At 43.7% G+C, this 12,158-nt stretch overlaps 1 protein-coding gene across 7 annotated transcripts in view; it reads left to right on the forward strand.

Annotated features, from left to right (window-relative positions):
• The window catches only part of mideasb (mitotic deacetylase associated SANT domain protein b), a 61,251-nt gene that overhangs the window by 23,495 nt on the left and 25,598 nt on the right, over positions 1-12,158 (forward strand). For all 7 annotated transcript variants that reach the window (XM_052026623.1, XM_052026670.1, XM_052026630.1 and 4 more), the window contains exon 3: positions 11,088-11,375. In XM_052026623.1, coding sequence (XP_051882583.1) covers positions 11,088-11,375 — 288 coding nt within the window. The remainder of the gene's footprint in view (positions 1-11,087; positions 11,376-12,158) is intronic.

Consider the following 12,158-nt stretch of genomic DNA (forward strand, 5'->3'; position numbering starts at 1 on the left):
TGGAATGGCAGCTATTCAATGTCATGCACTTGAACCACTACAAAACTTTTCCAAGTGGTGTTAATGCTCTTATGCAGAAGGTGTCTAGTCAAAGTCAAGTTTATTAGTTTATTATGTGCACAAGTACATGTGTGCACAGGAGCAATGAAAAACTTGCTTGCAGCAGCATCACAAGCACATAGCATCATATAAGCAGCATTCACAAGAAAGACAAACATACATTATACACAATTTTTACAAGAATGAACATAATTAGAACAAAAAAAGTCCATTTTAGTGCAAAATAGTCATAGGTCATAGTGTTGCTCTACTGCAGTGATTAGGGTTGTGCCAGTTGGTTCAAGAACCAAATGGTTGAAGGGAAGTAGCTGTTCTAGGTCCGAGTGATGTGGGACTTAAGGCATCTGTTCTTCCTGCCTGATGGTAGCTGGAAGAAGATGGCATGGCCTGGATGGTGGGGATCTTTGATAGATGTTGCCGCTTGAGGAAGCACCTCATGTAACTACTGATGGTGGGGAGTGATATGCCCATGATGTATTAGTCTGAGTCCATTCCTTTCTGCAGCTTCTTGCATTCCTCTGCATTGGAATTGCCGTACAAGACCATGATGCAACCAGTCAGGATACTTCCAACAGTACATCCGTAGCAGTGACAAGCCAAATCTCCTTAACCTCCTGAGAAAGTAAAGACGCTGGCACACCTTGTATCTGAATGCATTGTAGGCTAGTGACCTGCCAGACGGGAGGGCAAAAATCTAGCTTACTGTGAGGTCCCTCTTTATCCTGCAAGTAAAATAAGCACCAATGGGGTAGCAAGTCGGGTCACATTCTTGCAGACTGCTTCCAAAATTGCTCCTTCTAGGGCTGCCTGTAGAAGAATTTGTATAATGCTTTGCAATGAAGCCAGGATATCCCATAGCAATTAACAGTGTACAAAGCCAATGATGAACGGTGAGGACACAAGAAACTGTAGATGCTGTAATATGGAGCAAAAAGCAAACTGCTGGAGGAACTCAGCAAATTGAGAAGCATCTGTGGAGGCAGTGATGCAGGGTGTCAACCCAAAACATCGACTATCCCTCTGCCTCCACAGATGCTACCTGACCCATTGTACACAATGGTAAACAGTGACCCAAACCAACAAACAACTTTATGGCTAGCACTCTTTATGGTCCCCGGCTCATTGAAACCCCAGACTCAAACTAAAATCAAGTAAAGCATTTGATGTAGAGACACAAGCATGCCACAAAGTACAAATTCTGATGTTCTTCCAAAAATCAAAGTACAGCATGTTACAGCATATCTCATTAAACCCATTGCGCCCTTTCTGGCTCTTCAAAGAAACTATCCTATTGGTCTCCCTCCCCATAGTTAAGTTTTCCTGTTCAAGCATTTTTCCAATATCCTTTTTGAAATTTGGTGCTGAATTCCACCCTTCATTCAGGCAGTGCATTGCAGATCTTAGTCACTTGCTGTACAGGTCCTCCCAGGTTCTGAATGCGAGATCTATGGACACCCTGTACATGTAGATGAGTATTTGGGAGACTGGCAGGATGGGTTGGGATGGATTTGCTGGGTGCTGTGGAGCTGCAGGCATCTTCTGCTGGGTGGGAATGGGTCATTTCCACGTGCCTTCTCTCCACGAGCCGCAACAATCAGGCTGTGTGGAGCCGAGCAGAGCTGGGAGCGCTGAGCAGACTCACTCACTGAGTCAGTGAGGCCGGCTGGCGGCCGCTCTTCCTGTGCCTGCTCGCTCTCCCGTCACAGTTGTTTCTGTGATCCTCTCCCACACACTGTTTCTGCTCATTTCTGACTTAGGAACAATTTGGGTTACAGTACTCAGGAAAGGAACCCTGTCGTAACCTGGGGATTGCCTGTATGTAAAAATTCTTGCCTTTACCAGCCCACTCGCTATAAATACAAACGTGTCCCTAAACACACATTCCAGTGTCCTTCCAATATACCTCTTAAATATAGGGTCATATATTTCGACATGTGCTTCCTCTAACTGGGACAGCCATAATGTAGTCAGCTGGAGGGGTTTGTACTCTGAGTTACTGTTTTATGGATGCTGCATTTCAGGAGCTGATCACCCCTCAGCTCAAATACATGTGTGTAGGCAGCCAAGAGGCAGACCAAAAAGAACGGGCAGGTATCTCTGGATATCCCTGAAGACATTGTTCTCTAACCAGTATTTAGTTCTGAATACTAAGTGGGGAGAGGACTTCCCTGGGAAGTGCAGCCAAAGACCCAGCACCGTGGTGGCTCAGCTGTGTAGGCAGGGAGAGGAATGTCGTGAGAACAGTTATAGGGGATTCTAGAGTTACAGGAGCAGAATACTTTGGTACGGGATGGTGAACAACCAAATGCTGAGGTTTGCACTAGTACCAATAACTTTGGTAGAAAGAGGATGAAGTCCCACCAGCAGACTTTAATTAAACAAATTAAGAATCAGGGCCTCTGGATCATTGCTGGTGTCACTGCCAGTTGGTACAGACAACACAGATTGGAGAGAAGTTGGAGGAGGGAGAGCTTCAGATTCCTGGGCACTGGGACTGGTTCAGGGAAGGTGGGTCTCTACAGCCTGGACAAGTTGCACTGCTTCAGGACCAGGACAAACATTCTCCTGGGTGGGTTTGGTAGTGCTGTTGGGGAGGGTTGACGCCAGCCTGACAGAGGGATGGGAGATTGAGCAAGATTCTGATGGGCAAAGCCAGAACTGGAAACAGGGGCAGAAAACTAATGAGAGATTTTGAAAAGTAGAGGAAGCAATGGTTAGAAATTAGACAAAAAGTAGAGTCTGCCTTTGCAAAATGCTTAGGGTATAGTGAGTAAAGTAAATGAGGGCACTGATAAACATGTGGCAGTATGATATTATAGCCATTTGAGAAACGTGGCTTAAGGAGAGGCAGGAGTGGCAGCTTATTGTTCCTGGTTACAGGGTGTTCAGAAGAGATGGTTAAGGAGATAGAAAAGGAGAAGTGGTGGCAATGTTGGTTCAAAGAGGCAATATATGGGTTGAAATAAAGAGAGGCTATTAGGAATGTCCAAACAGTTCAAGGATACCTCACTAATGGAAGAGAAAAATGTGTCTACAAATTTTCTGCAAAAAGAAAATCAGGATGATAGAAGATTTCAGTTATCCTAATGTTAACTGAATTCACAATCATTGTGAAAGTTATAGAAAGCACAAAATTCCTGTATTACATTCAGGAGAACTTCTACTTCAGGTAGAATGTAGCAATTCTGGATTTAGTTTTAGGTGATGAAGCGTGCAGGAGGAAGGGATATCAATGGGAGAGCACTGTGGTAGTAATACAAATTTAGTATAGTTATGGAAAAGGGAAAGACAAAATAAAGATGGCAAATTGAGCTAAGTTCAGTTTTACTAGACAAAGAACGATTTATTGACAGTGGACTGGAAACAACAGCTTGAAGGTAAATTAGCCTTGGAGGGCATTGGTTAGGAAATTCAAGGGGTTTGATGTAAGTGTGTTCCCACAAAGAAAAATGGTGGGGAAATTAAATCTGGAGGCCTCTGGTGACAAGATACAGTGAGGACAAGATGAGGCAAAGAAAGCTTGACTGAGACACCAAGAGTTTAAAATGGCAGATTATACTATAGACCCCACAATAGCCACTGGGACATTGAAGAACAGATATGCAGTCAGATTTGGGAATGCTGCAAAAACAACAGGGTTGTTATGGCGGGTGACTTCAACTTCCCCAATATACACTGGGACCTCATCAGTGCAAGAGGTTTAGATGGGGTAGCATTTGTTAGGTGCGTCCAGGTGAGTTTCTTAAAACACTATCTGGATAATCTAACCAGAGGAGGGGCCACGAGAAACAAAGGACTGCAGATGCTGGAGTCTAGATGAAAAACACTATGAGTTTTCAAGGAGGTGACCAAGGTGATCGATGAGGGTAGAGCAGTGGATGTTGTCTACGTGGATTTTAGTAAGGTTTTTGACAGGGTCCTTCGTGGTAGGCTCATCCAGAAGATTAAGATGCATGGGATTCACAGAGACTTGGCTGTTTTGGATTCAGAAGAGGATAGTGGTCGATGGGTCTTGTTCTGACTGCTGGTGTTCTGCTGGGATCATGTACTGGGACCGCTGCTGTTTGTGATGTATATAAATGACTTGGATGAATATGTGGATGGGTGGTTAGTAAGTTTGCTGATGACACGAAGATTGGTGATGTGGATAGCGTAGAAGACTGCCAAAGGATACAGATACATATATTAGCTGCAGATATGGGCAGAGAAATGGCAGATGGAGTTTAATCCGGCCAAGTGTAAGGTGTTGCACTTTGGGAAATTGAATGTAAAGTGCACAGTAATTGCAGGATTGATGTACAGAGGGATCTTGGGGTCCAAGTCCCTAGCTCCCTGAAAGTGGCTGCACAAGTCAATAGGATGGTAAAGAAGGTATATGACATGCTTGCCTTTATTAGTCGAGGCACTGAGTTTGAGAGTCAGGAAGTTGTGTTGCACCTTTATAAAACTCTAGTATTGCGCTCAATTCTTGTTGCCCCATTATAGGAATGATGTGGAGGCTATAGGGAGTTCAGAAGAGGTTTACCAGGATGCTGCCTGGATTAGAGGGCATGTGCTATAATGAGAGGTTAGACAAACTTGGGTTGTTTTCTCTGGAGTGGCAGAGGCTGAGGGGAGATCTGATAGAAGTTTATAAAATTATGAGAGACGTTGAGTTGGAAGCCAGTATCTTTTCCCCAGGATTAAAATGTCTAATACTAGAAGGCATGCATTTAAAATGAGAAGGGGAAATTTCAAAGGAGATGTGCGCTGCCAGGGGTGATGGTGGAGGCAGATATGATGGTGCTTAAGGGGCTCTTAGGCACATGAATGTGCAGAGAATGGAGGGATATGGACATTGTGTAGGCAGAAGGGATTGGATGTCATTAGCTTAATTAGTTTGGCATAACATTGTAGGCCAAAGGGCCTGTTCCTGTGCTGTAGTCTTCTAAGTTCTTTGAGCCTGGGAGAGTTTAGAAAGTGTTGGAGTGAAAATAAAAGGGGAATTAAAAAAGGAAAGAGAAGGTGTGAGAAAACACTGGCAGAAAATGCAAAGATGATTTATAAATTCATGAAGAATATGAGGATAACAAAGGAATGAGTAGGGGCTGTTAGGGACAAAAAAAGTGACCTGTGTGGAGGAGGAGAATGTGGGTTGGATTTTTTTATGAATGTGCAGTGACTGTCTTCATAAGAGAGGGAGATGATGCCAGTATTGTAGTCAGTGCAACAGGGAGTGAAATATTGCTTGGGATAAATTTGGTAAAAGGAAGTATTGAGGACTTTAGCATCTTTATAAGTGAATACATGGTCAGGCCTAGATGGAATAAATTTCAGGCTGTTCCTGTGAGGGAAGAAAATGTAGGGACTCTGACCTTATTTTTCAATTCTTTCTGGCCACAGGAATGTGCAAGACTATTGGAAGACTTCTGTCATTGTACTGTTTAAAGGAATATACCAGATAATTGAAGGCCAGTTTAAGTTCAGTGAGTAACTTAATGGAATTTTCTATGGGACAGGAAAAACTTAATTTAGAAAGGCACAGATTAATCAGTGACATCATGGATGTGTTAAAGGAAGATTGTGTTTGACTAACTTAATTGAATTTTTTGATGAGGCTATAAGGAGGGCTGATGAGGGCACTGATGTAGCGTGAGTAGATTTCAGTGAGGTTCTTGACAAGGACCCACTTAGAATGCCTGTTAGAAAAGGAAAAGCTATAGGATCCAAAGAAGAATGATAAATTAGATCCAAAACTGGCTCAGAGATAGGAAGCAAAGGGTAATGGTTGTGTTTTCTAGAACATAGAACAGAACAGCACAGGAACAGGCCCTTCAGACCACGATGTTGTGCCGAACTAATTAAACTAGTAATTGAACGCCTAATTAAACTAATCCCTTCTGCCTACGCAATGTCCATATCCCTCCATTCTCTGCACATTCACTTGCCTATCTAAGAGATTTCTCTTATTTAGAGATAGAAAATACTTCTTTTGACTAGAAGCCTATTAGCTAGGGTTCCACAGGGCTTTATACTTATAGTGTAAATCAACTATATTACAAAATGCCATGTGCTTTTTGTAATATATTGCCTCCCCTCTCCTGCTCACACACTTGCTCTGATCTAAATCATTGATAAGGAAGTTTGGAGATGATGTGTGCAGCTAACAAGCTTGAGTACAGGAAGGGTTAGGTGGTCTGGTCAGTCAGGTGTGAGCGGCAAATGGAATTTAATCAAAGAAGTGAGGTACCACGTTTGGGAAGATGCAAAAAGGCAAGGGAATACAAAATAAATGGAAGGATACTGACTAATGTGGAGGAACAAGTGAATCTTGGCGTGTACATCCACAAAGGGAGCAGGACAGGTCAATAAGGTGATTTAGAAGCCATTTCTTTCCTTTAATAGCGTAGATGACAAGAACCAGGAGGATATGCTAGTTAGCTTGATGGTGTACAGTTCTGGTCACCATATGGAGAGGATGTTGCCAAGACAGGACAATTGTAGTTGTGAGGAAACATTGGATGAGGCTGAGGGGAGCAGAGGTTTAAAGAAGGATTAGAGGGTCGATGAGGAAAAATGTCTTCACTGAGGAAATGGGAGTCTGGAAGTTGCTGTTTGAAAAGGTGGGAGAGGCAGAAACCCTCATCACAGTACTTGAATGTGTAGTTGAAGAGCTGTGACCTGTGGGGCTATGGACCCAGTGCTGGAAGGTGGGTATTAAACTGGGGTACAGACACAATGGGCTGAATGGCCTCCTGAGTTGTGAATATTCTAATTCTAAAAGGGATTGTTTTTAGAAATCTATCCAATCTAGTAATTTCATAAACACCATTACTAATACCACATTTAATTCTAGATTATTAAAAATAGTCAAACGTTCAAATTCTTCAGAGCTTTAAATTTGTCTTCAGATCATTAGGCTAGCCTCTGGATTAGTCCTCCAGTAAACTAGCCACTACACTTTTGTAATTTATGTATGGTGTTATAATATTAAGGAAAAAAATGCAGATATTGAAAATCTGAGGTAAAAATGGGATACTGGAGATGCTCTGCAGACTTTGTTCCTCAGGCAGCATCTCCGGAGAGAAGAGTTAGCGTTTGATGAAATATCATCAGAGAAAGGAGGGGGGTAGAGAGAACATCCCTGTGATGGGATGGGGACTAATGTTGTCCAGGTGTCAGCAATGCTGTTGGTGCTACCTAAGAGGTAGTGATGAATGCTTGTTAATTGTGGTTGATCTGTCTGGAAAAGTATAATTGAGGGACATGAAAGATGAGAGCAGAGAGAGGAAAAAAACACTAGAACTACGAGATGAAGAACTAGAAACCTGAAATGAAAGAGGATGCTGGAAATACTCGGATCAGACAGCATCAGTGGAGAGAGAAACTGAGTTAATGTTGCATGTAGATGACTGCATAAGAACTGGTCAGTTCTGACACAGACTGATTATTTGAAATTGTTTGAGTCCCAAGGGCTGCAGTGTGTCCAGACTTCGTTCCTCAAGCTTATATTGGGCATTGTTGGAACAGCGAAGGAGTTACAGATAGAGGGATCAGAGAGAGAGTGGGGTGGAGAATTAAAGTGGCAGGCAAATGGAAGGTCTGTGTCACCCTTGTCGAATTAACTGTTTCTCTCTTTGCAGATGCTTTCTATTTTTTATCTTAATCTTTTTATCTGTTTTATCTTAAAATTTTAGCTCTATTGGTTTTGCCAGGGTCACTTGACTGATAGTAAAGAAAGGTGGGAGCAACTTGCTCTGACATCAAGACACAAACCCTAGTAAAATTTGAAGTGAATGGGAATTGAGGAGTGGACTCTCCACTGGCTCAGGTCATACAGTGTAAATGAAGATGGGTGTGGTTGTTGTCTTGCCCCACAACATTGTTACTAGAACTTCTCCGGAGAATTCCCCGAATCAACTGTCTTCAGTTGCTTCATCATTGAATTTCCCTCTTTCATTAGATCAGATTTTGGGATGTTTGCAGATGATTGTACCATGCTCGATACTGGTCCTCACCTGCAAAAATAAGATCTGGACAACACTGTGGCCTGGGATGATAAGTGGCAGATAATGTTTGTGCCACACAATGACGCTCTCCAACAAGAGAGACTAAATATCTCCCTTAGACTTCCAACAGCATTACCAGCACAGTTTTCCCCAGTATTGATATTTTGAGGACACCATTGACCATAAACTTGAGATCTGCCACTTTTTTCATTTCTCTTTTGTGATCTGAGCATCCCTGGCATTTATTGCCCATCCCTTGACAAGGTGGAACCACTGCAGTCCTTCTGGCTAAGGGGAGTTCCAGTATTTGGATCTAGTGACAATGAAGGAATAGTAATGTATTTCCAGGTCAAGATGGAGTACAACTTTGAGGGAACTTGTCCTATGCACCTGCTACCCTTGTCCACCTTGGTGGTAGAGGCTGCAGGTTTGCAAGGTGCCATAAATACTGTGGTTACAATACCAAGGCAAAGGCTGGGTGTCCTAGGGTGATTTGCTCACCACCATCTACAAGACATGTGAGGAATGTGATGGAATAATCAACATTTTCCTGGTTGAGTTTTTTCTACTCATTCAAAGGATGTGGGCCTCATAGACAGCACGATTGCCCAGTCCTACTTGCCCTTGAGAAGGTGGTGATGGTGAGCTGCCTTGGAACATAGACATAGAACAGCACAGCACAGGAACAGGCCCTTTGGCCCACAATGTTGTGCCGAACCAATTACATTATTAATAAAATGCCCAACTAAACTAATCCCTTCTGCCTGCACAATGTCCATATCCTACCATTTCCTGCACATTCATGTGCCTATCTAAGAGCTTCTTGAACACCCCTATCGTATTTGCCTCCACCACCACCCCAGGTAGTGCGTTCCAGACATCCACCACTCTCTGTAAAACAAAAACTTGGCCCGCACATCTCCTTAAAACTTAGCCCCTATCACCTTTAATGCATGCCCTCTGGTATTAGACATTTCCATCCTGGGGAAAAGATTCCGGCTATCTATCTATGCCTCTCATAATCTTATAAACCTTTATCAGATCTCCCCTCAGCCTCTGCCACTCCAGAGAAAACAACCCAAGTTTGTCCAACCTCTAGCACAGGTCCTCTAATCCACGCAGCATCTTGGTAAACCTCTTCTGCACCCTCTCCAAAGATTCGACATCCTTCCTGTAATGGGGCAACCAGAACGGAATGTAATACTCCAGATGCTGCCTAACTGAAGTTTTATAAAGCTGCAGCATAACTTCCTGACTCTTGAACTCAGTGCCTCGACTAATGAAGGCAAGCATGCCATTTGCTGCTTCACCGCCCTATCAACCTGTGTAGCCACTTTCAGGGAGCCATGAACTTGGACCCCAAGATCCCTCTGCTCATCAACACTTAACGGTCTGGCCATTAACAGTGTACTGTTTCTTTACATTTGATCTCCCAAGGTACAACACTTCATATTTGACCGGGTTGAACTCCATCTGCCATTTCTCTGCCCATATCTGCAACTGATCTACGTCCCGCTATATCCTTTGCCAGTCTTCTACGCTGTCCACAACACCAATTGAAGGAAGGTCATTGATGAAGCCACTGAAGATGGTTGGGCCTAGGACACTACCCTGAGGAACTCCTGCAGAGATGTCCTGTGGCTGAGATGATTGACCTCCAACCACCACAACCATCTTCTTTTGTACTTGTTATGTTTCCAACCAGTGGAGCATTTTCCCTGATTCCCATGACTCCAGTCTAGACTCCAATCTCGTATTCAGTCAAATGCTGCATTGAATTCAAGGACAGTTACTCCCTTCACTTGGAGTGTAGCTCCAAAAATATTCCTGAAGCCCCTGGGGAAAGCAGCCCACTTGAGAAGCACGATGGTGAACATGCACTCCCTTGGTTTCTCATAAACTGTGGATGCACTGTACACTATCCACAGTAACAAACCCAGGAATTCCATCGAGGGCAGCAGGTTTATGGGATCCCCATCACTTGGCAGTCATATATCTTTACTTGAAGAGGTATTACTGTTTTTTCATTAATGTTGGGTCAAAATCCAAATTCTCTGTGTGTGATAGCAATGTAGGAGATCCTTCACCACATGGATGGCAACAGTTCAGGAAGAGGCCCACCAGCACCATCATACTTGTTCACTATGACAGTAGATAGCCATTTGGCCCTTCAGGTTCATGCCAACCTCCAACAATTGGTCCCATTTTCCCCAGAGCTCATTTTTCCTCTGCCCTCATGTGAGATTTCAAGGGCAGTATTCTTGCCAGCTACATACACAAATGACAAAAGTTTAAAAATATTGAATGTATTGTTAGCAAAGTCATAGAGGAAATCCTGCACTTGTGAACTAAAGCCAAAAATACAGGTGGTTGTTAATGAATTTAAAAAAAAAAGTTTGGGAGAAATTCCTTTGCCCAGATAAAAATATAGAATTCGCTATGACACAGAATATTTAACGCAATTAGCCAAGATTCATTTAAGAGAAGACTAAATTAATACATGAAGGTGAGAAGTTTGGGAAGTTTGCAGTAGGTTTAGGTGAAGGATACAGGGAGGACCGTATGGAGTGTGATACTAGAATGATGTGCTGATTGCTTTCACCCAGTGCTGCATAGATCTGTGCAAACCTTTCTTTGGATAGAGCCACTGCGTCACAGCTCCTGCAACCTAGGTTCAATGCTGAGTTCAGGTGCTGTCTGTGTGGCGTTTGCACGTTCTTCCTGTGACAGGGTGGCTTCCCCCTTGATGCTCCAGTTCCTTACACATCCCAGGGACCTGCTTCTAAGTTAGTTGGCTACTGTTAATTATTCCTGGGGGTGTGAGTAGTATCAGGAAGGTGGGTGGGGAAAAGAAAAAAAGTTGAAAGGCGTGTTTGAATACATTACGGGTAATAAGTTGGGGGGGGGGGGATGGAACTGATGGAAATGCTGCGAATGACGGATCAGCTGACTGGCATCCTGCATCATCAGAAAATATCAAACTATGAGAATGGCAATTCTGAGAAGAGGCAGTGGCAGACATGTTCTTTTTCCTCTCAGGTTCGGGAGGATGACCGTCGGGAAGAAGGGAAGAGGACGTTGGAGCACTCGAGGGCTGCGGGCGCCCTGGCGGAAGTGGCGCCCACTGGGGGCCAGCTTGATGACAGCTGCCTGGTACCACTGGTCATACCTGTGTCCGTGCCCGTCAGAAACACCAGTCAGAAAGGAGATGGGGAATCGCAGAGGAACCCGTCAAGTGCAAGGGATCGGTCCGAACTGAATTCCTCTCAATCGACCACCCGCAAGCGCAGATTGAGTCGAGGCTCTGGAGGTGGACCCTCCGTACAGGTAACATACCTGCTCGACGACGTCGCGTGTATATGGTGCTTTAAACATATCCATTTGGGTAGTGTGCACTATCAGCTTGAAATCTGACACTGAGTCAAAAAAAAAACAGGATAAGTGAAGAGAGAGACTTTAAAGAGCATCTTAAATATGGAGATTGAGGGTGAGGAAATACAAGAGGGATGTGTGAAGCAAGACACTAGAATGATGTGCTGATTGGTTTCATTCAGTGCTGCGTAGATCTATGCAAATCTTTTCTTTAGTGCAGTGAGCAGAGCTATTGCCTCACAGCTCCAGCAACCCAGGTTCAATCCTGACCTTGGATGCTGTCTGTGTGGAGTTTGCACGTTCTCCCTGTGACCATGTGCTCCGGTTCCTTGCACATCCCAGGGACATGCTGCTAAGTTAGTTGACAACTGCAAATTGTCCCAAGGGTGTCAGTAGTTTTTGGGAAGGTGGGTTGGGGGAAGGAAAAAGTGGAAAGACATGTTTGAATATGTTACAGGGAAATGTAATGTTTCTGGGGAGTATGGGGGATTCAGGGATGCATACAAAGGAAGGGAGTGCTGGAGGGTTGGGGGAGATGGGGACGGGCAAGGCAATGATTAGATTTGAAAACAAAAATAAGAACTTTAAAGCTGGGGCAGGGAACCTTTCTAGGTTACAAAGCAATGGGCAAAGAGGCTGGTCTTGTATGGTTTCTTCTGCAGAGTAAGAACTGATAAACACTTCCTAAATTGTGTATTTTTTAAGAAAAAGTCTACACTGCCCATCAACCATGTTCCC

The sequence above is a fragment of the Pristis pectinata genome, chromosome 1 (genome assembly GCF_009764475.1).
Source record: "Pristis pectinata isolate sPriPec2 chromosome 1, sPriPec2.1.pri, whole genome shotgun sequence".
NCBI lineage: Eukaryota > Metazoa > Chordata > Chondrichthyes > Rhinopristiformes > Pristidae > Pristis > Pristis pectinata.